The sequence below is a fragment of the Pecten maximus genome, chromosome 10 (genome assembly GCF_902652985.1).
Source record: "Pecten maximus chromosome 10, xPecMax1.1, whole genome shotgun sequence".
Taxonomy (NCBI): Eukaryota; Metazoa; Mollusca; class Bivalvia; order Pectinida; family Pectinidae; genus Pecten; species Pecten maximus.
The window spans coordinates 11,650,464-11,677,882 of record NC_047024.1 but is presented as its reverse complement, the minus strand read 5'-3'; the positions used below and the strand labels follow the sequence as shown (position 1 = coordinate 11,677,882).

General features: G+C 35.4%; 2 protein-coding genes across 4 annotated transcripts in view; both read right to left on the bottom strand.

Moving 5' to 3' along the window:
• Positions 1 to 5,633, bottom strand: part of LOC117336175 (DNA damage-regulated autophagy modulator protein 2-like) — a 37,189-nt gene extending 31,556 nt beyond the window's left edge. The window contains exons 1-3 of one of the 3 annotated variants that reach the window (XM_033896569.1): positions 5,521 to 5,633; positions 1,318 to 1,537; positions 980 to 1,033 (exon numbers count right to left, since the gene is read on the bottom strand). In XM_033896569.1, the coding sequence (XP_033752460.1) occupies positions 980 to 1,033; positions 1,318 to 1,537; positions 5,521 to 5,599 (353 nt within the window). In that variant the 5' untranslated portion in view covers positions 5,600 to 5,633. The remainder of the gene's footprint in view (positions 1 to 979; positions 1,034 to 1,317; positions 1,538 to 5,520) is intronic. The other 2 variants (XM_033896570.1, XM_033896571.1) reach the window with 2 other exon arrangements.
• A 12,670-nt stretch (positions 5,634 to 18,303) lies between these two features.
• The window catches only part of LOC117336173 (LARGE xylosyl- and glucuronyltransferase 1-like), a 28,745-nt gene continuing 19,629 nt past the window's right edge, over positions 18,304 to 27,419 (bottom strand). The window contains exons 16-20 of the mRNA XM_033896567.1: positions 24,972 to 25,078; positions 23,936 to 24,008; positions 23,241 to 23,365; positions 22,039 to 22,137; positions 18,304 to 21,505 (exon numbers count right to left, since the gene is read on the bottom strand). Of these exons, the coding sequence (XP_033752458.1) occupies positions 21,418 to 21,505; positions 22,039 to 22,137; positions 23,241 to 23,365; positions 23,936 to 24,008; positions 24,972 to 25,078 (492 nt within the window). The 3' untranslated portion in view covers positions 18,304 to 21,417. The remainder of the gene's footprint in view (positions 21,506 to 22,038; positions 22,138 to 23,240; positions 23,366 to 23,935; positions 24,009 to 24,971; positions 25,079 to 27,419) is intronic.

Genomic DNA, 27,419 nt, shown 5'->3' with positions numbered 1-27,419 from the left:
ATCTTACACTACCGAGAGTGCATACCCTCGATATAACACTACTGAGGGTGGAGACCCCCGATCTAACACTACTGAGGGTGAATACCCTAGATCTAAAACTATTAAGGGTGGATACCCTCGATCTAACACTACTTAAGATGGAGACCCCCGATCTTATACTACTGAGGGTGGAGACCCCCGATCTTATACTACTGAGGGTGGAGACCCCCGATCTAACACTATTGAGGGTAGAGACCCCCGATCTAACACTATTGAAGGTGGAGACCCCCGATCGTACACTACCGAGGGTGGATACCCTCGATCTAACACTACTCAGGGTTGAAACCACCGATCTAACACTAATGAGGGTGGATACCCTAGATCTAACACTATTAAGGGTGGAGACCCTCGATCTAACACTACTTAAGATGGAGACCCCCGATCTTATATTACTGAGGGTGGAGACCCCCCGATCTTACACTACCGAGGGTGGATACCCTCGATCTAACACTATTAAGGGTGGAGACCCTCGATCTAACACTATTAAGGATGGAGACCCTCGATCTAACACTACTGAGGGAGGAGCCCTTGATCTAACACTACTAAAGGTGGACATCCCCGATCGAAGACTATTAAAGATGGACACCGCGATCAAACACTACTAGAGGTGGACACACACAAGGATGTCATGTTAAATAACGAAGGGGATTCAGCTTCATTTGAAAAAAAAAGGTTTGTGAAAACTGATGTTTCAACCTTGTAAATCATGTAATATTGAATAATGCCGTTTGCCTTAGATATAATTATTAATACTAACGTTATCAACACCAGATACATATATGTCTCTGTCAACACTAATCTGTTAGTGTGTAACACTTACCTTATAGGGAATTCAGTATCCACGTGACCAACACTTACCATATATAGGGGGAACCAGTCTCCACGTGACCAACATTTACCTTATATAGGAGAAACCAGTCACCACGTGACCAACACTTACCTTATGTAGGGGAAACCAGCCTCCACGTGACCATTAGACACAGCAATTGCATATCTGAAAGGAGAAAAAACAAAGTTATTTATTTATTTGTCATTTTGTTTTTCATTTATTAATATGGTAGGATTGAAAAGCCGTTTGATATAAAACACACGTACATTACGTATGATTACTTAACAAAAATAAACAGAAAATGCCGATTTCAGACCTGTTAATAAAATCGTAGTTCTAAAAAAATATCACTTAATTGATTTTAATTTTGACCACTTTATTGTTTGGATATTGCTAAATTCGGAGAATATTTTCTAAGATTTGGTGTCCGTACTTGTGCCTATACTTACGTAATTATAAAGGATACTGGAACATAAATGGCTGTTATAACAGTTACCACGTGTAATTTGTCACCCAGTATCATGGTGTCACCTTCACTTTGTTTATATTTGTTCTGGTTCTTCTCCTTACGGAGTAATGGTGAACCTTCGCACTCCTCCGTCACTCCCACGTCTCGTTCTCCCACAAGTAATGGCGTTCCCTCGTCTCCCTCCAATTCGTCCTCGTCTGCTGTCAATGAAAATGGCGATCCCGTTTGTTGGAACATTTTATATTTATATCGTGACTACTTTAACAGAAACATGGAATGAAAGTTCACATTCCAGTACGCAATCCAGATATAATTCAAGTTCTTCCTTGCTCTAGGTATTGACGACAATCCCTTTGTTCATGTGAAGTTTAATTGGTCAACTTCGTCAAGATTACCGAGTGATTCAAGTCAAATATTTGTTTAACTACATGTAGCTCTTGAGGAATATTTACTACATTTCCTTATATAACAGACGTGCATTTAAAAATTTATAAATGACATAAGGACGGGAAATATAGTAAGTTTTATAACACTGTTATAACATGGAATATTTTATTTTTATTTAACATAGTCGGAATTTTATTTTGAACATAGTTGTAGTTTCCTGATTAATCCAATTTGAATACACCGTTTCTCGGCATCAAAACATGTAATGAAACTGAATAAATTACAGGTAAAATACAAAGAAAAATGTTTAAACGACTAAAACCTCGAGTGAACCACGCCATATTGGAAGTACCCGATCGAGGGAGAAAAAAACACACAGCAAAGGCAAAACCATGCGAGATTAAAACAAAACGTCCAATACATTAAAATAACATTGCAAGGATACGATATCACAAATCAAAATTTACCTATATAAACATCTGAGTAAACTCTCACAAAATGACGGAAGAAAATCAAGATTAAAACGTTATATTTATTTAATGAACATTCGCACAGCTATTACACCGTTACGATATTATATTTTATTAAGACGTTATTATGTTATTTCCGTAGATCGTGTCTTAGTATTTATCTCTAGGTATTAAGACGTTATTACGTTATCTCCGTAGATCGTGTCTTAGTATTTATCTCTAGGTATTCAGACATGTTTGTATGATGACGACGTCTACTATCATATGAAAACAATTCTTACATATCTAAAATGAGATATGTAACCTGTCCAAATCATATACTGGATTATTTATGATATTCAAGAACATATTTATTTAGTAGATATTAAGCGTAATTAATATGTTGCTGTAAGAGACATCGTCAACATAAGTGTTAATATAAACCATTGTGTAAGTAAGATGTTCTCGACTTTGCAGTTGTGATTTAAAGAAAATGGAAGATCAGTTATTGAATTCAATACAAAACGTGTATGCGGTGGACAAGTGTTTTGTTAATAAAGAATGCTCAGGTAGTGTGACTGCCTATCCTAACACGCTACCTTAATATGATTAATAGCACCATTTACATCCAGCTTAATGACGTACGTATGACGTTGGTGATTTGTACAGCAGCTGCAGCTGGATGTATTATGTTAACATGTCGTTATGACTAAAGATAATTACGTAACGACAAACTCGTTTATCATCGCTACATTTTGTTAAATAGATTTCAAAATAATCATGTCTCTATCAGCTAAAACGATAAAATCATCAATAAAGAGGTTAATTTATCATTAATTGTAATGAAAATCCATTTAAGAACCATAAAATATAAAGGTATATTAATATATTAATGGTAGTACTTAATTGACCAAATTTTTCTATCTGTTTTTTTTTTTCTTTATTTATTTATTAACGATTCTTGATTGAATGTATCTACTCTTTGTTAAACCCGTAACTTATCAGCTAAATTTATAACTTTAGTTTTTACATCTTGAAGCAATGTTGTTTTTTTCATATTTTTTTCCCCCCGTCACCAGTCAACATTTGTCACGAGAATCATGATGATGCATAGGAACAGTTTCTTGAATATCGAATTATCTGGGACATGCAAACAGTGTAGGTTGGGGAAGCAGTTATGTAACTATCTTGAAAAGGAAAGGTTACAACTGTGAAATTGATAAAATCCTGCGTGTTACACAGTTGTTTTGTAACCGCTGATCGAAGATAAAGGCAGTCCTGAGTACTAAAACTAAATGAAAGCCCAATTGGAGAAATACTTATTTCACACAAATAAGTCGAGAACGTATGAAACATATAAGTCATGATTGGTATTTACACATAAGTCAAGATCAGTTTTTACAAAAAAAGTCGAGATCGGTATTCACATATAAGTAAATAAAAATGTCAGGATGGACTTGTCTTATGAGAATCCCGAGACGTGAAGAACTAAGTAATTACAGATTCTTGTGGACATTATTTGACAAATATATCGTTGGGAAAGGAGTGTGCGGGTTTTGCCCAATATGACTGACATTCCAACAAAAAAATCCATATTCCATACGTTTTATTTTTTTGCAGAATTAGGTCAAACATGCAGATATAAATAAAATTGTCCACGGAAGCTTTATGACTGAAAATGTTCACGTAGCAATCAGAGATATCTAGCTTATAAAAATAATATATTGGCTGGTATGATACATGGTATATATGCTCCAGGAGTCCAAAGTGATATTAAATCATCATATATGTTATCAAACATTACGTATATGTTTACCTGGCGTTAATTTGATCACAAGTAGTCATCCCTACATTACATATATGTTTTGGAAGGTAAGTTTAAATATATTTTATTTGATATTATTCAAAAGGAATTGGACACAAGTTGTACAACTTATAAACGTCCTTTTCCATAAACATGTATACAATGATATTTACAAATGGCAGCATGTGTGATATATAATATAAAGATATGTATATATAAAAAAAAACATAACTATATATGATGACAATACGCAATTTCAAATGCCATACCAGTACGACAATTTACATCAAAATGATTGAAATTAAGCAAATAAGTTCAATGAACATGACTTGGTTATCAAAGTGAATACGCAACATAGGCCTACAATGTAAAAAGTCACATATTGGTATAAGCGTATTGTAATCGTATTGATAATCGTATATCGTATGGATAGTTCAGTTCCCTGGTAGCCTGATCAATCGTGCCAAAGGCTCAGCTTCTGTGTTGTCATATCAACTCCAATTAATAATTAAAAGCACATATCGCAGCTTAATATATATATTATTTATAGTCTTGGACTAAAAGCATATATTTTCAATATATTTCGAAGTATATCAGAACCACGAAGTGTGTGTAGGTGACAGTACATAACTGCGATTGCTACAACATTCATAATTTAAATTTTACATCAAACACTTATGTAAAACCACCCTTGTAAATAATTCTGATGAATATGGATTAGTTATTACAGTAAACATTATACACAATGTAAGGATTAATGATATCGTTCAGCTTGATAATACGGTTAGTATCTTTTATATACATGTACTCTTGAACTGTCAAGCGTATATTATCGTTATCTATTTGACTAGTGTATCAGAACCATGGAGTATCAAATGCAAATCAATATTCACGTTATACATAGATAATTTTCTCAAAAACATAACACGATAATCATCCAATTGGTACATTGGAATAAATAGTGGAATGCATTTCCTATGGGAAAAGAACAATAAAAAAATGGATACAAAATTAAATTGTCTTTAAAGAGGTCTGTATTCAATGCACTTTATCCATGCCAAATTCGGTTATTTATTTGGAAGGTTTTTTTTTGTATCATATAGGCCTATAGTTATGTAATATGAAAATTATCATCGAGTTTATAAGAAGGTACTAAAAAACATTTACAATGTCATTAATTTAAAACAAATTTTCAGTATTACAATGTATATAGAATCAGAAAATAACAGTTAATGTTGATTTATTTTATCTGTCTTTATAGCTACTCCTAAACTAACATTTTAGGTATATAGCTCCGTACAGACCTAGATATGTGATGTTATGTAAATAGCGTTATCACGATATACAGACGAATCCGATTGCATGTGTTTATATAGTAGTCGTGTGATTGTATATTTAATACCATGTACAGTCTTTATGACCATATACTGCTGTATACCACAACACATATTATAGATACAACTCAACAGAGAAATAATATATAATATAATAATGATTTCGATATAATTGTCATCAATAGAAGTAAAACAGGAAGGTCACTTACCCGTCCGGGTCGGTATATGTGTCGCTTGTTGTCTCGTATCCCGATGGCAACGTGATATGAGGACCCGGCTTGTTGACATTCCGTCGCTCCCTAGATAACGACTAAGGCTTACAGTAATACACATTTTTATCTCTTTCGAAACACAGTTATCGCCCTTTAGAATTTATATCTATATGGTGTGGTTTTGAGGTTTGAGATCAAAGTTTATCAGTTCAAATCACATACAAATGTATATCACTATAATTCAGTAGTCCAGGGACGTTTGTCCATACCAATACTATTTAGCCGTCTAATGTCCATAAACTGCATATCACTACAATTAATGAAGTCCTGGAATGGGAAATCTCTTTCTCCAAATAACAGGTAATTCTAGAGCTGACTTTCAACTTTCAGTTCTATTATTCTGAACGTTAAGGGTCATCTATATAGCAGAATAATGTTGAATTTCAAACACGAATAAATAGCTTACAATTTGCACAAAAATAGTCATGTAATATACCAAAATGTTGTTTGGACATGTAGTGTCTTAAAATCACAACTAATTTGATGTAGATGCTAACAATTTCTTCTATAGAGCTACTTTGTGGTAAGTTGTAGCATGGAATAATTCTAAGCCACAAAAATAACCAAACCTGAAAAATAGTCCAGCTGTTATGCTCACAGGTGTATATAGCACAGGGTAGGAGCATTTGTTTGACCGGATTTGACTTTATATAGGTATAAACACATATTTCGTTTTGACCTTGAAATGCAAATGGCGGCTGTGGATGATATTACACAAATAGAGCATAAAGGGAGGCATTTCAGCCATTAAAAATGCTCCTATATCATACATTTAAGACATCTGATTATAGTAAGAATGACCATTTTAGACAAACTGTCAAACTGGTGAGTTTTGGGCCTTTTTCAGAAATACATGTCTTTTACCCCAAACTCAACGGATGAACATTTTTCCTAAAAACAGTCTTCCTGACATATCTAGAGTTCTCTATAGTATCTAATATGAGCATTTTTGGCGTTTGAAATACCTTCTTATATGCCATAATTGTCTGATCTTATTCACAACCGCCATTTGCATTTCAAGGTCTAAATAAAATCAGTGTTAATACATATCATAAAGTCCAATCTAGTCAAACCAATGCTCCTTGTTTGTGCTTTAGACCCTTGTGAGCAAAACGACATGACTGTTTTGCACAATAAATGATATACGAATGAGTTAATTATGTCCCCCTGAAACATGCATTTTCCCCATGTTTTGTTGAAATTTACGAACTACTGAACAAATTGAATGTCAACAGCAAGGCCCAAAGTTTGACATGATACATATCAAAATTTTATCAAGTTACTTCTATTAAATTGCATCCTAATAGGGATGTATAGCCTTGTAAAATATCAACTGTTTTGGCTGGATTTGCTGTTTAGATGCCCCTACTATTACAATATATCAAAACAATTCTGAACGTGCATTTTCATAAACCAAAATATTATATAATAATGCTTTCACAAATTCTGATTACTGAAAATGTCACATGACACCCCGTTAAAAACAATATAGACCTCTCGTCCTTAAAAGACTCATCAAAAAAGTTAATTAACTGAGTTTTTCCAATGAATTTTGCCGGACATATTGTATTATTTTTCAACATAATCCCCTTCAGTATCTAATTACTAGTACTTTTGCCAGCAGTTTTTAGGGCCTCAATGCCACTTTATATAGAACTCCTTTTCTTGGCTGTTCATAAAGTCATTCACTGCATGTCAGAGCTAAGGTTAGGGTTAGGGTGCCTGAAATAGCTGTTTTAAGTTTTTGAAATAGATGAAAGTCTGATGGAGCGAGATCAGGTGAATAAGGCGGATGCGCAATCAATTTAAAACCACAATCGTGAATGATCAAAAGTCTTGCCATCGAGCCGAAAGCTTTCTTATTGCAAGATCCTCGGTCATAATGTAATGTACTGTTTCCTGTGAAATGCCAACTCTACTGGCTATATACCTTTCTGTGACTCGTCAGTCAGTCATAACAATATCATGATTTTTAATGACCATTTCTGGAGTTGCAACATTGACAGGCCTTCCAGGACGGGTGGTCATTCTCAAGGCGGCTCTGTCGGCCACGCTTAAATAACGCCACCCACCTTTTCACTGTAGCATATGAAGGGGCATCTTTCCCTAGAAATATGACATGACTTGGGTAAACAAATCGCCATGTCTCCCTACAACTAGGGCAATAAATGTATAGTGTTGCTACCATATCATTATGGATATACTTTGGTGTTAAACATTTTCATACAAATATTGGACCACTGCTCTTTCACCGATTTTGTCCATTTTGCAAAAGCCGCCTGTCTTGTTTACTTTAGAGTGCTACCTCGTCGGTATCAACTAACCAAATGAGACCAGTCCTTAGGTATATGGCCCTATATAGTCAGAGAATAGTAGGACTTAAAGAGAACATCCTTGAGTACCTCCTTCAATACGAGGCTCATAACATATCAATCATCTCTCGTACCTCCCCTTGGCATTGTCGGACAATGTCTATGATATCTTGGCAATTTCGCATGATTACGATAGAGACAACTATATATTTTTTTCACGTTGTAGTCTCCTCCTGTGAGCATATGCTGGCATTCACCAATATGTTTTAGTTAACATATCATAATAAAATTATTATAACCTTTTGATTCCGGTCGAAACATTGTTTTGTTTACATGAGAAAAAATATCAACCTTGGACTGAATCAAAAGGCTGAAATTGTATATTGAATAGTAACAAAGTCGAAAACTAATTATCTAATAGTGAACTGTCCTCATAAAAATAATCCATTTTAATTGGTATTTAATGTGTAATTCAAAAATGTATGAAATTTCTTGAATATCATTGAATATTGAATATGAAGCGAACAATGGGATTTCTGTACGTTGAAAATCAGTAGGTAATGGGTTGGTTAAAAAGCATCGTCAATATCTCCTTTATTACGATTAACACGATGAGAACAAAACAATGTAAGGTATCTTTTAAATTCATTTATCCAACTTTAGAGTCGTTCCTGAAAACTAGACAAAAAAACTTTTCACGTACATATCGTCTCTTATATAAGTACAAGAGTGAGGGTGTACCATTTCATCTATACTCTTCATATTGGGAATAAATCTCAACTTCAAGGCAGGACATGGAAGCTCATCAGTCAATAAAAAGGTTTATGAATGATCTAATCGGAGACAAACACCACTTCTGTACAAACCAAACGGGTTCTGACAGCACTGCTCAGCATAAGAGTCATGGATGGGATTGAAAGTCTCAGAAAAGCACAGTAGATGATAACCAAGGCGATAATTGTATTGTATTGAACATTTGACATGTCCATTTCTGACAGTAAATAGTACCGGTCATAAAATATACTGATTTCAATAATTAATTATGGTAGAAGAGCATGTGCGAGCACAATTTCCATCTTTTAGAACTAAATTCAAGCAGTAAGATACAATGTATTGATAGTTACCTACGCTGTCTGGATGAAATTGAGAGTCAAGCGATTTTGGCCGGCAAGGTATGTTCTTTGTGATTATTGATTGGACTGTGCGTTTTACACGAGGTTATACGATAGGAATTAATTCAACACTCCAAAAGCATATCGAAACAACACATGAAACACATTTCCTCAAAAATACCTACACCATTACATCAGTTTATTGTCCTATGTAAGGGGGTAAACCATCGCCCAAATGTTTACACAATTCAATATGCTCGCAATAAAAGATAAATAGTATGTTTTTATGTCGAGATTGGAGGTGGGCGTGGTACTAGCTTCGCTGAATAATGTTGGGTTTGCGATGCATGTACTTGATGGCATTAACGGCATTTTTTTTTACAGCAGGACATACCTGGGTCGGTGTTGTGGTTTGCTGCAGGGCATAGTACTGTTGCGGAAGTTAATAGTCCAGTAACGGGAGTAGACGACAACGCCGACGAAAATGTAGATTTCAAGGGATTTTCTGTGGTAAGTAAGTGATGGTGGTTCAGAAGATGTTTCTTTGAGGATGTATGACAACTACACACAGTACGGTTCATAGTCTGACGATGACGTATGTCTTAGGTTACCTGGACGGATTCTTTCTGCTGCTGCGTGTGGAGTAACACCCATTGTTGGGCTTTAAAATAAGTTAAAAGAAAGGATGGAACATTTATATATCCTATCAATAATTAAATATTTTGGTCAAACAAGCACTATGGTTGGGATATTTCGATTATACTTTACCTACCGTAATGGCTGGGGTATTTCGATTATACTTTACCCGCTGTAATGGCTGGGGTATTTCGATTATACTTTACCTACTGTAATGGATGGGGTATTTCGATTATACTTTACCCACCGTAATGGCTGGGGTATTTCGATAGCACTTTACCTAACGTCATAGTTGAGATATTTCGATAATTCTTTATCTAACGTCGGTTGGGATACTTTGATGATACTTGACGTACGTCATGGTTGGGGTATTTCAATAGCACTTTATCAAACGTCATGGTTGGGGGATTTCGATCGCTCTTTATCTAGCGTCATGGTTGGGGTGTTTCGATAGATCTTTTACCTTACGCTATGGTTGGGGTAAAGCTCTGTATCTAACGTCATGGTTGGTTTATTTGATAGTTCTTTATCTACGTCGATACAACATTACCTAACGTCTTGATTGTAACACAATAGGCTTGATTACGTAATTATTCCGTAATCGTATTTATTAATATTGATTAATTATTTATCTTTAATTGTGATATGTATATATATATATATACATATATATTGTGAAATATTGCTGGTTATACTTACGATACAAAGATAGTCATGATCAGAATTATTGGGTCGAAATGATGTGGGTTTATAATAGATATTAATTGAGCACCGATAGATAACATTACATTGCAAGTCAATTGGCAATCTAACTCAAAGTGCTAGTATTGTGTACTAAGTGGACAATGTCCCGGGGAATGACACGACCTTTTGTTAACTATTGAAGAATAACAGTAGTAGATCGTATATCCCATTTTAACTAATTATAATGTTGAGGTTCTTACTATTGTGTGGCTGTATGTCTCACCTAGGGGATCCTGGGGTAATAAACTGATTATTTTTGTGGAACATGGGTTGAACTTTTGTTTATTTAAGCGCATGTATACACCTGCAGTGTTACAGGTTGCGATATTTATATAGATATTTAACTAACGTCATGGTTGGGATAATCGATAGCTCTTTATCTATCGCCAAAGTTGGGGTATTTCGATAGATCTTTACCGAACGCCATGTTTGGGGTATTTCGAAAGTTATTTATCCAACGTCATGATTGATATATTTCGATATCACTTAACCTAATGTCATAGTCGGGATATTTCTACAGTTCTTTCACTAAGGCCATGGTGGGGATAATCGATAGCTCTTTTATCTAGCGTCATGGTTGGGGTTTTTCGATAGCATTTAACCTAACATCATGGTTGTGATATTTTGAAAGATCTTTATCTAACGTCATGGTTGGGGTATTTCGATAGATATTTCGATTGGTCTTTATCTAACGTCATGGTTGGGGTATTTCGATAGCTCTTTACCTAACGCCATGATTGGGATATTTCGATAGCTCTTTACCTAACGCCATGGTTGGGGAATTTCGACAGCTCTTCATCTAACGCTATGGTTGAGGTATTTTGATAGATCTTTTACCTTACGCTATGGTTGGGGTATAGTTCTGTATCCAACGCCATGGTTGATGTGTTTCGATATATCTTTAATTAACGTCATGTTTGGGATAATCGATAGCTCTTTATCTAACCTCAAGGTTGGGATATTTCGATAGATCTTTACCTAACGCTATGATTAAGGTATTTCGATAGATCTTTACCTTACGCTATGGTTAGGGTATTTCGATAGTTCTGTATCTAACGTCATGGTCGGTTTATTTGATAGTTATTTTCCTGAAGTCGATAAAACTTTACCTAACGTCATGGTTGGGGTATTTCGATAGCTCTTTATCTAACGTCATGGTTGGGGTGTTTCGTAAGTTCTTATTCTAAAGCATCCAGCCAAATGTTACTACTTTTCCTCAGTAAAAGATTCCAGTTCAACATTGATGTACCACATTTAGAAGCCCAACCATACAGTGATAAGTGTCATTATGTCCAGTTAAGCCCCTCCCATTTGTATTGGTGGTCTGGCTATGTACCACTAAGTTAGGCAGCTTTATTAGTCTATATCTTCCTAATGTTTGACCAAATTTTAAATGTTATAAACGAAAATGAAGATTGAATAATTCTATTTCCGCCGGTTCCTTTCATTTTTCACTGTTATGACTACATTGTATATCAATAATTATCGGCTCACCTGTATTTTTTCACTTTTTTAACCCTTCTTTTTTTTGTATTTGTTTTATTTTTTCAGAGATTTTCATACAGTGTAAAGAACATAGTATACAATTGTATTCAGAATAATCATTATTACAGCACCATAGAATTGTAGATGATCCAACACAAATACACACATCTTAATCCAGATTCATAAAATCATTTACTTTTGATGAATTTTCTTAATGTTACTTTCCCACTGTATTTAAAGAAAGGAAGAAAGCAGAAGAGAAGGTGTAGAGCAAACAGAAAAATCATAACAATAAAGCAATAGGAACGAAACAAGAAACATGGACAAAGACATATATATAGTAACAAAGACAGACATAGAGACAGAGAGAGAGGGAGAGAGAGACAGAGAGAGGTGTCAGAAAATCAAATATTTACAGTATGGTCTGTAGTCTAACCCAAATGTACCCAGGACAGACAGAATTGCTGGTAAGACAATTTAGGTCTGACTTATAATTAGACCAGTCTTACTGTATATGAATGAAGACTGGCAAGGGAAAGACAAGAGGATTTAAACATGTATTGTCGTCAGCAAGTGTCACCACATATGATTATAGCAATAAAATTTTATTTTGAAATCTTATAGAAACAATAATATGTATTAACTTTGGTTACATATAACATTACAAAGTATAGCAGTAAACAAGAATCTAAGGACAATAATCAGCAAATTGAAGTTCTAAGAGATATTAAGTAATTTTTGCCATTTTTTCCATTCATTTTGAAAATTTTCCTTATACTTGTCCCCTTTACCCATTGCAATATATTTTTGTGTAACATAATGATCTTTAATAGTTTTTTTTAGACCAGTCAAAGATAAATTAATTTGTAGACACCTTGTTGAATAAATATACTGTTTAATAATTAAAATGATTGTACTGTCTATTGGTGTTCTTATTCCATCTTGATTATATAATCCAAAAATAAAAGTTTCCTTATTATATGCGAAAGGTATCATTAAAGAATCTAATAAAAGCTCAAAATTTTGTAACATAACTTGCACCTTATCACATTCCCAAAGTGTATGTTCTATTGTTTCAATATCAGTTTTGCACCAGTAGCAATACGGATTTTCTGCTATTCCTGCCTTAAATAGAAATGAATTTGTTGTTAAGATGTGTTGATTAATTCTATATTGTAGCCACTGTAGTTTTGAATTTTTGGTTATATAAAATGGCAATTTGTATATTTTCCTCCATGTTTCATTATCAAAGTTGAAGATATCCCATTTTTTTCTTCCAGTGGATATTATGTTATTTTTACTGAGTAAATAGTAAAAGTCTTTTATTCCCTTTTTACTGCGAAAAAGAATTTCCATATCAATTGGTATAAATGGGTAGATAGGAGATGATAATTCCTGTTTCTGAATATGTTTTCTAATAGCTGAGATAAGTCCTCGATATTTAAGGATGTTTGTATTAATATCAAAGACCCGTTGAAATTCTTCGAAGGAGTAAAATGAATTATTGTTTTTGTTTATTAATTCACTAATTACAATAATTCCTTTATTGTACCAATCTTGATAAAAAATATTCTGATTATCTACTTTAATTTATTATACCAAATTGGTGTTTTAGCCAACATATCTGGGGATTTATATAAGTAGTTTTTATTAGATAGTTTTATCCATGCTTTAAAGACATCTTTCCAGAATAGATTTTTACATTTATTGTGACATATTGAGATATATTCCATCCCACAGTTAGCCATAAGGTGATCATCAACAAAAGATCTAAGAATTAACTGCCATTTACTTGAACTTGTAAAAAGTCTCCTTAACCATGTTAGCTTCAAAGATTCAATGAATGACTTCACATGTAACATTTTTAGCCCCACATCAATGTATTTTTTAATAGTTACATCTCTTTTCACCTTATCTATTTTACTTTTCCAAAGAAAACAATACAGTTCTGTGTTTAATTTTTTCAAGAAATTCTCATCTGGATTTGGCAAAGAGATAAAGAGATGATTGAACTGAGAAATTAATAAAGCCTTTATAATATGAATTCTACCGATTGGAGTTAAGACTCGTCGTTCCCAAATTCTAATAAGTGCCTTTAACTTTACTAATTTCTTATCATAATTTAGTTTAGGTATTCGATGAAGGTCAACATGAAATTCGATTCCTAAAAGTGTAAAAGTTTGATTTCCCCACTGTAGATTCAGTTCAGGGTAGACAACTTCATCACTATATTTTTTGCTTCCAATCCAAATAGCCTGGGTTTTAGATACATTTATTTTCAATCCTGATATTTTGCAAAAGATTTTAATTCATCAATAGATTCTTTAAGGGATTCCTCTGTTCCATCCAAGATCAGTGAAGTGTCATCAGCATATTGAGACAGTAAAATAGGAATATTATCAACATCAATACCTTTTATATTATTATTGTTCCTTATTCTAATAGCTAAGATTTCAGCACACATTATAAATATATATGGTGCAATGTTCCTTATTCTAATAGTTTATGTTATAAACGAAAATGAAGATTGAATAATTCTATTTCCGCCGGTTCCTTTCATTTTTCACTGTTATGACTACATTGTATATCAATAATTATCGGCTCACCTGTATTTTTTCACTTTTTTAACCCTTCTTAACGCAAGCCAATTAAGACACCCAGTGGGTGTGGCCTAATCTATTGTTCTGACCAGTGTGAGGTCAGTCTGAATGACCTTTATGCATGGAAATCCTTGAAAAAGTGACAGGAAAGTCGACTTCTGTAACTGTTAAAGTAACAGGGAATCAGGCGATAACGTTAGAGGTCAGTCGACTTTTGTGACTGTTAAAGTAACAGGGAATCAGGCGGTAACTTAACGTTAGATGTCAGTCGACTTCTGTAACTGTTAAAGTAACGGCATCAGGCGGTAACTTAACGTTAGAGGTCAGTCGACTTCTGTAACTGTTAAAGTAACAGGGAATCAGGCGGCAACGTTAGAGGTCAGTCGACTTCTGTGACTGTTAAAGTAACAGGGAATCAGGCGGTAACTTAACGTTAGAGGTCAGTCGACTTCTGTGACTGTTAAAGTAACAGGGAATCAGGCGGTAACTTAACGTTAGAGGTCAATCGACTTCTGTAACTGTTAAAGTAACGGCATCAGGAGGTAACTTAACGTTAGAGGTCAGTCGACTTCTGTAACTGTTAAAGTAACAGGGAATCAGGCGGTAACGTTAGAGGTCAGTCGACTTCTGTGACTGTTAAAGTAACAGGGAATCAGGCGGTAACTTAACATTAGATGTCAGTCGACTTCTGTGACTGTTAAAGTAACAGGGAATCAGGCGGTAACTTAACGTTAGAGGTCAGTCGACTTCTGTGATTGTTAAAGTAACAGGGAATCAGGCGGTAACTTAACGTTAGAGGTCAGTCGACTTCTGTGACTGTTAAAGTAACAGGGAATCAGGCGGTAACGTTAGAGGTCAGTCGACTTCTGTGACTGTTAAAGTAACAAGGAATCAGGCGGTAACTTAACGTTAGATGTCAGTCGACTAATGTTACTGTTAAAGTAATAGGGAATCAGGCGGTAACTTAACGTTAGAGGTCAGTCGACTTCTGTAACTGTTAAAGTAACAGGGAATCAGGCGGTAACTTAACGTTAGAGGTCAGTCGACTTCTGTGACTGTTAAAGTAACAGGGAATCAGGCGGTAACGTTAGAGGTCAGTCGACTTCTGTGACTGTTAAAGTAACAGGGAATCAGGCGGTAACTTAACGTTAGAGGTCAGTCGACTAATGTTACTGTTAAAGTAATAGGGAATCAGGCGGTAACTTAACGTTAGAGGTCAATCGACTTCTGTAACTGTTAAAGTAACGGCATCAGGAGGTAACTTAACGTTAGAGGTCAGTCGACTTCTGTAACTGTTAAAGTAACAGGGAATCAGGCGGTAACGTTAGAGGTCAGTCGACTTCTGTGACTGTTAAAGTAACAGGGAATCAGGCGGTAACTTAACATTAGATGTCAGTCGACTTCTGTGATTGTTAAAGTAACAGGGAATCAGGCGGTAACTTAACGTTAGAGGTCAGTCGACTTCTGTGACTGTTAAAGTAACAGGGAATCAGGCGGTAACTTAACGTTAGAGGTCAGTCGACTTCTGTGACTGTTAAAGTAACAGGGAATCAGGCGGTAACTTAACGTTAGATGTCAGTCGACTAATGTTACTGTTAAAGTAATAGGGAATCAGGCGGTAACTTAACGTTAGAGGTCAGTCGACTTCTGTAACTGTTAAAGTAACAGGGAATCAGGCGGTAACTTAACGTTAGAGGTCAGTCGACTTCTGTGACTGTTAAAGTAACAGGGAATCAGGCGGTAACGTTAGAGGTCAGTCGACTTCTGTGACTGTTAAAGTAACAGGGAATCAGGCGGTAACTTAACGTTAGAGGTCAGTCGACTAATGTTACTGTTAAAGTAATAGGGAATCAGGCGGTAACTTAACATTAGAGGTCAGTCGACTTCTGTAACTGTTAAAGTAACAGGGAATCAGGCGGTAACCTAACGTTAGAGGTCAGTCGACTTCTGTGACTGTTAAAGGAACAGGGAATCAGGCGGTAACTTAACGTTAGAGGTCAGTCGACTTTTGTGACCGTTAAAAAAATCCAAGAAAATATGACTAGTATTAATCCTAATTAAGTAATAGGAACATAATAGGACTGTATATCTTTTCATATTTTATTCATTATATAGATAATTTATACTACATATATAAGCAATTACTCTATAGCTCCTAGCTTTCTCATGATCGGAACAGAATGACATTGATTGTGGTAAGTATGTGATGGTGGTTCAGAACATGTTTCTTTGAGGATGTATGACAACAACACACTGTGCGGTTCATGGTCTGACGATGACGTATGTCTTAGGTTACCTGGACGGATTCTTTCTGCTGCTGCGTGTGGAGCAGAGTAACACCCATTGTTGGGCTTGAATAAGTTAAAAGAAAGGATGGAACATTTATATATCCCATCAATAATTAAATGCTTGGGTCAAACAGGCACTATGGTTGGGATATTTCGATTACTTACTGTAATGGTTGGGGTATTTCGATAGCACTTTACCTAACGTCATGGTTGGGTTATTTCAATAGTTCTTAACAGAACGCCATGGTTGGGATATTTCGATTACTTACTGTAATGGTTGGGGTATTTCGATAGCACTTTACCTAACGTCATGGTTTGGGTATTTCGATAGCACTTTACCTAACGTCATGGTTGGGTTATTTCAATAGTTCTTAATCGAACGCCATGGTTGGTGTATTTCGATACCACTTTTCCTAACGTCATGGTTGGGGTATTTCGATGATTCTTTATCTGACGTCATGGTTGGTGTATTTCGATAGCACTTTACCTAACGTCATGGTTGGTGTATTTCGATAGCACTTTACCTAACGTCATGGTTTGGGTATTTCGATAGCACTTTACCTAACGTCATGGTTTGGGTATTTCGATAGCACTTTATCTAACGTCATGGTTCGGTTATTTCGATAGATCTTTACCTAATATCATGGTTGTGGTATTTCAATAGTTCTTTATCTAAAGTCATGGTTTGGGTATTCGATATATCTTTATCTAACGCCATGGTAGGGGTATTTCGATAGTTCTTTATACCTCTTTATCTAACGCTATGGTTAAGGTATTTTGATAGAGCTTGACCTAACGCTATGGTTGGGGTATTTCGACAGTTCTGTATCTAACGTCGATAAAACTTTACCTAACGTTATTAGACCTCACACTGGTCAGAACAATATATTAGGCCATATCCATTGGGTGTCTAAATTGGCTTGCGTTAAGAAGGGTTAAAAAGTGACAAAATACAGGTGAGCTGATAATCTTTGATATAGTCATAACAGTGAAAAATGAAGGTAACCACCGGAAATAGAATTATTCAATTTTCATTTTGGTTTTAAAATTATAACATTTAAAATTTGGTCAAACATTAGGAAGATATAGACTATTAAAGCTGCCTAACGTAGTGGTATATAGCCAAACCACCAATACAAGACCACCAGTACAAGTGGGAGGGGCTGAACTGGACATAATGACACTTATCACTGTATGATTGGGCTTCTAAATGTGGTACATCAATGTTGAACTGGAATCTTTTTCTGGGGAAAAGTAGTAACATTTGGCTGGATGCTTTAGAATAAGAACTTACGAAACACCCCAACCATGACGTTAGATAAAGAGCTATCGAAATACCCCAACCATGACGTTAGGTAAAGTTTTATCGATGTTAGTTAAAGAACTATCAAATAAACCGACCATGACGTTAGATACAGAACTATCGAAATACCCTAACCATAGCGTTAGATAAAGAGCTATAAAAAAAATACCTTAACCATAGCGTTAGATAAAGAGCTGTCGAAACACCTCAACCTAATTAAGTAATAGGAACACAATAGGATTGTATGTCTTTTCATATTTTATTAATTATATAAATAATTTATACTACATATATATAAACAATAACTCTATAGCTCTTAGCTTTCTCACGATCGGAACAGAATGACATTGATTAAAAGGATTTTACAGCAATATTCCCTGTAAACAAAAGAAACGGTGACTAATATGGTTATCAGTGAATCAGAATCCTCATTGTAAGATAAAGGACTGGTACAAAAACAGATGTTAAACTTTTTTGGCTGCAAATTCAATTTTTTAATTGTTTTTCTCCATTTTTGTTAGATTTCAGTAACTGTAGCAAGTTTTAAACATGAGATTATAGATTTACAATAAATGTGTATGCACCAAAGGTCACAGTTATGTACGCTTTTTAATCAAGTAATATGAAACCTCACTCACAAATTCCCTATCTTTAATTCAAGTCTTAGTAGACCTTTAATAGCGACTGCCAAATCTTCAATATGACCAGATTTTGTAGACAGTTACTTTACATAGACAGCATAACACCATTCTAAGGTCCAGAATACAATTTGAATCACATATCAATATCAGTATTGTAGAAAACCTGGAACCACTCCGTTTTTTGTTTTAAATTTTGACAATTTATCTCAACGTATACAACAAATTGTTCCAAAAATCAGTTTTATATACATTTATATTTGTAAGGTTTTTTTCTTATAATGATTTTTCTATAATGACATACATTATAAGTAGGTTTCATAGAAGTCGCTATGAGACAGTTTTATACTTAAATGGCAGTGAGAACATTTTTGACTTCTGACAGTGTAAGTCTGTCAATGTATATATTTTTGCCACAGACTACAACAAGGCATGGTTTACAGAGCGTACCAATTTCAGCACATTCAAATTTTAGTGTTTAACTGAAGTTAAACAGATTAAAGAGATGATGAATTGGTATACCCACAGTACATGATATAGAAAACAATTTACAGAAACTGTTATTAACATAATCATAATTTAGGGGAATGATATCAGCGTGAAAAATGCTTAAGAACTTTACTGCTTAAATAGGTACATTTACTGTAGCAAAGGACACATACATATATAAACTGTCCAACACAACAATCAGCATTGGAAATATTATGTCATAATTAATATCATCGAAATTCAATCGTAAAAATTGTAAATGAATAGATCATAGAACCTATAATTGCACTCTCTGTATTATACATATTATTTACATATTAACACACATACTGAATCATTTACAGACATTTATACTTACCTCAAAATGTTTTGGCTTAGTGATTAGGGGTGAAAAAAGAATATGATGAAAAATTATGAAAAAATATTTTATATTAAGTGTCTGTATACTGTACAGATTTTGTGATATTTTATCACTCTTATCGATCCTCTTTAAAGGGCATTCCTTCGTTTGAATAAAGTTTAGGTTGTCAAAATAAAATTTACTAGAAAATATGTTTTTTTTCCCAAATAGTAAAAGTTATAATCTTTATATTAATTAGGCAGTTTTACTCTCAAGATAAACCAAAGTATTAAGTCCGGAAAATTCTTATTTCGACCTGAAGTATCACTACTGCAAAGACATACAGTATTTGTATACGATACGCCTTTTCCCTGCATATTTCGGCATTAATTGCATTACATGTAGGCACAAACACTCATATAATCATCATTAGAACACAGATTTCATCAATAGAAACTGTGCATGTTTCTAATGTCCGAACAAAGGAATGCTCCTTTAAGTGACCCTCATTTCCTTATCCCTAAAGCAGTTTTCATATCATTACTGGCAGTAATACTGTACTAGCAGACTCTGTTGATAAGAGACCAATGTGAGCATTCCCCTGGGTAGTTCCCTCAGCTTTCTATATCCTTGTAATATTTTACTCACAATTTTAAACTCGATCACAACGATTTTAACACTTGATTTAATAAAATAATTTTAATCTTATAACACAACTTAACATATGTGATTTCTCAACCATTGATTCTAATATAATTTTAGAACAAAAAATCTATTTTATAATGTATTCAAGAAATTTGAATAAATTTCTTTCACACATCAAAAATGTATTTCTATCATTAAATGTTCAAATATCTACATTATATGTCAGTGTTTGCTTCAATCATTAAAAATAATAATAAAAAGGATGGGATGAAAATGAGAACTTGGTTAAATTGTCGTTTCCTATGAATTAATGATTGATAATCAATAAAAGTGTAATCACATGACAACAATCCAATTACTGTATATAAGTTGGCTGTTTGGAAATCAATATTATCAATTATTTAATAAAGCAATTAAACCGTATGAAACATGTTATGGCAAAATAAATGTGGAAAGTAGCCATATCAAATGATGAATGAGAAGTATGATAATTGGCACATTTTAACGGTATAAAATCCAGACAGCTACGAAGTGTTATCTAGATCATTTGACATTCATGTATAAAACAGGTGATGGATGTCACGAACAGCCATGTGACATTTTCGTTAACATGTGATAACAATTATGTGGCCTCAAAATAATCATGTGACATCCATCATAATCTCTAAATAACCATGTGACATCTAGGTAACAATCATGTGATCACGAAATAACCATGTGACATCTAGGTAACAATCATGTGATCTCGAAATAACCATGTGACATTCAGGCAAGAACCATGTGACATTCAGCACCAGGTAAACGTAATGATTGTTGTTTTGGTCGTTTCATATCAATTGTTTCACTTGCAACAGTTACATCCTAAAGCAAATCCTCTAATGTGTGAAAATTAACTGAAAATATCCAAGGTGAACAAATGTCACCAATGGGTATACCAGACATGATATTGGGCTGACAGCTGGAAGGATACTGTAGTTATCTTGAGAACAGTTTGATAAAGGTGCAGGTAGTCAGTGGTATTTGGCTATTATAGAGACAGTTTGGCAATTATCACGTTCAATCTGCTGTGAGATACTTCAGAGCCCTCAGGTCATGCTTGCGTGACAAATCTATCCAGTTCAATCTGCTGTGAGATACTTCAGAGCCTTCAGGTCATGCTTGCGTGACAAATCTATCCAGTTCAATCTGCTGTGAGATACTTCAGAGCCTTCAGGTCATGCTTGCGTGACAAATCTATCCAGTTCAATCTGCTGTGAGATACTTCAGAGCCTTCAGGCCATGCTTGCGTGACAAATCTCTGTGAAACTCCCTCTTCAGAACTTTTAAACAGCTGTGAAATTTAAAAAAAAAAAAAAATTAAATTTGAAATTGTAAAGGATGCTTTAGGTAAAAGTACATATAATTTCATCTTTGATATGAAGAACTAAACTAATACAGATCACCAGAAAAATATGAAATGAACTATATAAGAAATAATGGATATATGATGGAAATATCAAACCATTGTTAAACAGATGAAATAATGAACACCAACTGAAGGTAATTTGTATACAGCAACAAAATCAACAAGAATTCAATTCATAGAAAAAAACCCAGACACATATATTAACATATGGGAAATTTCAAGTTGGAGAAATTCTCCGAAGAACCAACTTCTACAAGGTTCATATTTGTGTTGTAATTCATCTACAAGGTTCCAGGAGGTTCTCTTGTAGATACAGGGCCTCTCAAATAATGTTAACAAAGAAATCAAAAAGAGGAGCAACTCCTGAAGCCAAGTTCGAATGGGTGTATTCTACTTTCTCCTACAGCTGGTTGCCTTGATAAATGCCTCAAAGAAACAGTCATAATTTGTCTACTTACTGTCTGTATAAAGAGCTGGACCTAAATTTGGCAATATCAAAACTCGGGGCATGAGGCATGTGGATGATGAAGACACTGGGCAGCACGACAAATTCATACCTAGAATTTTTAAAATGATCACGCTTTACTACATATACTAACAAACAGATAAGGGTCATATCTACAATACAAAAATTGTAAGAATTAGTAGTAAACACAGGTTACATATCTCATCATAAAGTACATAGAACAGATAAAGTATGGAGAACAGATAAAGTATGGAGAACAGATAAAGTATGAAGAACAATTAAAGTATGGAGAACAGATAAAGTATGGATAAAGTACAGAGAACAGATAAAGTATGGATAAAGTACAAAGAACAGTTAAAAAACTGATAAGTACAGATATTAAAGTACAGAGAACAGATAAAGTATGAAGAACAGATAAAGTATGAAGAACAGATAAAGTACAGAGAACAGATAAAGTACAGAGAACAGATAAAGTATGAAGAACAGATAAAGTACAGAGAACAGATAAAGTATGAAGAACAGATAAAGTATGAAGAACAGATAAAGTACGGAAGCAGATAAAGTACAGAGAACAGATAAAGTATGAAGAACAGATAAAGTACAGAAAACAGATAAAGTACAGAGAACAGATAAAGTACAGAGAACAGATAAAGTATGAAGAACAGATAAAGTACAGAAAACAGATAAAGTATGGAGAACAGATAAAGTATGGAGAACAGATAAAGAACAGAGAACAGATAAAGTATGAAGAACAGATAAAGTACGGAAGCAGATAAAGTACAGAGAACAGATAAAGTACAGAGAACAGATAAAGTACAGAGAACAGATAAAGTATGAAGAACAGATAAAGTACAGAAAACAGATAAAGTATGGAGAACAGATAAAGTATGGAGAACAGATAAAGTAGGGAGAACAGATAAAGTACAGAGAACAGATAAAGTACAGAGAACAGATAAAGTATGAAGAACAGATAAAGTACAGAGAACAGATAAAGTACGGAGAACAGTTAAAGAAATGATAAAGTACGGAGAACAGAAAAAGTATGAAGAAGAGATAGAGTACGGATAAAGTATGGAGAAGAGATAGAGTACGGATGAAGTATGGAGAACAGATGAAGTATGGAGAACAGGTATCAGTCCCCTATAGCAGTACCAGTGGGGGAACATTTAATCACTGTTATACATCTACACCTACCCTAATAGGTCCAACTCCATGGTGTGAGAAACTTTGTTCCATCCAAATCCTACAAATCTCTGATCAAACATAGGTACATCCTTACCGACCACTATGTAGGGTTCAAAATCTGCCTCCCAGCTTACCTATATATACAAAATATACAATTATATACACATATATAGCTATAACCCTGAACTAGCCCGAGTTTTCTCTGGCCCTGACACCATGTCTGGTGTAGGGCCCCTACACTGGACATGGTGTCAGGGCCAGAGGAAACTCGGGCTAACCCAGAACATGTCTTTACGAACAAGCAGTGGACAAATAAACAAGATCTGGGCCCAGTTGTTCAAAAGGTGATTAAGCTATAATCACAGTTTAACAACAATTTCAAATTCTTGATCAATCATTTTTTTGTTAAACTAATGTAACAAAATTTTACAAAATTCAATCATGATAGCACTCCTCAGTCTCCTCCTACCTGCCTATTTTAAGTAATATACAAACAGAGATTTTATAGTAAAGGATTTGTACTAATCAAGTGATTATTAAGCTACATTAATCACCTTTTGAACAACAAGGCCTTGATGACTACTGTACAGCACTGTACAGCTCTGTTGACTGCAAAATTTTGACTAAGCAATGTTACATGAAATTTAATCCCTGTAAATTTGTTCCCAGCAGGAAATCAACTATACTACAACTTGTCTACCTACCGTATAGGGTGTGGTCGCTGTCCTCCACTTGGCGTAATTAGTAGGAAAATGACCTTTAGGCCACACATGATATCTGTAACAGATCAATAAAACTTTGTACCATTGATGATATAAATCCACAAATAAACTCCTGACAACAAATAAATCCCCTTCTTCATTTTGCATCAAACATAACGCCATCTTATTTACTGGCCGATTTTTTTTCTTTCATTACAGGTGAATATATATATAAGTGGTATAATGTTGTTTTGTAGGAAGACTTGGAAAAATACTTTGAGGATCTGAATATTCAACTGTGTGCAGTAAAATTTTTGCCAAGCTCTACAAAAATAAAACAAATCCTGAAAAAAAATCAATTTTGACAGGATAGTTACAGAGTCAAGCACTTTTACTTGTATATTATGTTAATTAAGAAATCAACTTATTCCCAGGTAAAATATTTGACAGGTTTATCTAAGCAATAGGAAATCCTATGGTGCTTTTCAGTAATTGATTCTACATGATGAGCAGAGACTTTTGAGAGGCTGAATCCAATGAACATCAATTTTACTTAGAAGTAATATTACATAATAGGAAAACAACTGTAGCAATCATGTAACTTGCAATTCTATAATATACCAACAGAAAAAACGATCAATGTTATTGTAATACAATGCAAGAGAAACATTTAAAATGCAAAATATGATGAAGAAATGGGATGTCAAAATCTGTATATTTAAACAATCACAATTATCCAGGTATCACACGGGACAGTAAAACAGAGACACACTGTGGTTACCTGAATGTGTAGACTGTACAATAAACACACACACTGTGGTTACCTGAATGTGTAGACTGTACAATAAACACACACACTGTGGTTACCTGAATGTGTAGACTGTACAATAAACACACACACTGTGGTTACCTGAATGTATAGACAGTACAACAGACACACACACTGTGGTTACCTGAATGTATAGACAGTACAACAGACACACACACTGTGGTTACCTGAATGTGTAGACTGTACAACAAACACACACACTGTGGTTACCTGAATGTATAGAGATCACCCATATCTAGACTGGACAAGAGTTCTGCCTTAGACTTCGGGAATTCAATTCTGTACCGGGGTGTCTCAAATGCAGGAACTATTAGTGCCTGAAAAACAAATTGATTACATCGAACTAGAATCGTACACCAAAGATTATATTGATACCGTTACTTTCAAATAAAACTTACATAAGGGGTGTTTTCATTTACTGCAGTCCAAACATTAAGACCAGTTGGACCAGAGTTGTTCGTTTATGGAATATTGACAGACCTAGTGATTTTATGTTGTTTTCAGACGGGCTTTGACATAGACCTCCATCAAGATATACATACATGTATATATATATAAATATTACATTTGAAAACAGATGAACCGGTTTGTCCACATAAATGAGCAGGCCCCTAAATAGAGGCGTAACTACAAGGGAAATCATCAAAATTGAAAATAAATGGTATATGGTATAAATCTATAAACAAAAGGCCCATGGGGACTCTAAAAACTCTTGTACTATACAAACTCAGTGGCAAGTATAGTGGTAGTTTGCCATGGCAGCCATCTCAGATTTCAGACCAACCCCAAAATAACAACACTTGGTCGGACCATCTCAGGATCATTTCAGGTAAGTAAGAGCTGAATCCCACTGGTGGAGGGTTATATGAAGATGGGTGTCCTTAACAGCCAGGGTAATATGAGGATGAGTGTCAAGGACATCAACAGCCAGGGTTATATGAGGAGGGTGTTAAGGACATCAACAGCCAGGGTTATATGAGGATGGGTGTCCTTAACAGCCAGGGTTATATGAGGATGAGTGTCAAGGACATCAACAGCTAGGGTTATATGAGGATGGGTGTCAAGGACACTAACAGCCACGGTCATATGAGGATGGGTGTTAAGGACATCAACAGCCAGGGTTATATGAGGATGGGTGTCAAGGACACTAACAGCCACGGTCATATGAGGATGGGTGTCAAGGACACTAACAGCCACGGTCATATGAGGATGGGTGTCAAGGACACTAACAGCCACGGTCATATGAGGATGGGTGTTAAGGACATCAACAGCCAGGGTTATATGAGGATGGGTGTCAAGGACATCAACAGCCACGGTCATATGAGGATGGGTGTCAAGGACACTAACAGCCACGGTCATATGAGGATGGGTGTTAAGGACATCAACAGCCAGGGTTATATGAGGATGGGTGTCAAGGACACCAACAGTCAGGGTAATATGAGGACAGATGTCAAGGACACCAACAGCCAGGTTTATATGAGGATGGGTGTCAAGGACACAAACAGCCAGGGTTATATGAGGAGGGTGTTAAGGACATCAACAGCCAGGGTTATATGAGGATGGGTGTTAAGGACATCAACAGCCAGGGTTATATGAGGACAGATGTCAAGGACACCAACAGCCAGGGTTATATGAGGAGGGTGTTAAGGACCTCAACAGCCAGGGTTATATGAGGATGAGTGTCAAGGACATCAACAGCCAGGGTTATATGAGGATGGGTGTCAAGAAAACCAACAGCCAGGGTTATATGAGGAGGGTGTTAAGGACATCAACAGCCAGGGTTATATAAGGATGAGTGTCAAGGACATCAACAGTCAGGGTCATATGAGGATGGGTGTCAAGGATACCAACAGCCATGGTCATATGAGGATGGGTGTCAAGGACATCAACAGCCAGGGTTAAATGAGGATGGGTGTTAAGGACATCAACAGCCAGGGTTATATGAGGACAGATGCCAAGGACACCAACAGCCAGGGTTATATGAGGAGGGTGTTAAGGACATCAACAGCCAGGGTTATATGAGGATGAGTGTCAAGGACATCAACAGCCAGGGTTATATGAGGATGGGTGTCAAGGACACCAACAGCCAGGGTTATATGAGGAGGGTGTTAAGGACATCAACAGCCAGGGTTATATGAGGATGAGTGTCAAGGATATCAACAGCCAGGGTCATATGAGGATGGGTGTCAAGGATACCAACAGCCATGGTCATATGAGGATGGGTGTCAAGGACATCAACAGCCAGGGTTAAATGAGGATGGGTGTCAAGGACACCAACAGCCAGGGTTATATGAGGAGGGTGTTAAGGACATCAACAGCCAGGGTTATATGAGGATGAGTGTCAAGGACATCAACAGCCAGGGTTATATGAGGATGGGTGTTAAGGACACAAACAGCCAGGGTTATATGAGGAGGGTGTTAAGGACATCAACAGCCAGGGTTATATGAGGAGGGTGTTAAGGACATCAACAGCCAGGGTTATATGAGGATGGGTGTTAAGGACACAAACAGCCAGGGTTATATGAGGAGGGTGTTAAGGACATCAACAGCCAGGGTTATATGAGGAGGGTGTTAAGGACACCAACAGCCAGGGTTATATGTGGATGGATGTCAAGGACACCAACAGCCAGGGTTATATGAGGATGGGTGTCAAGGACA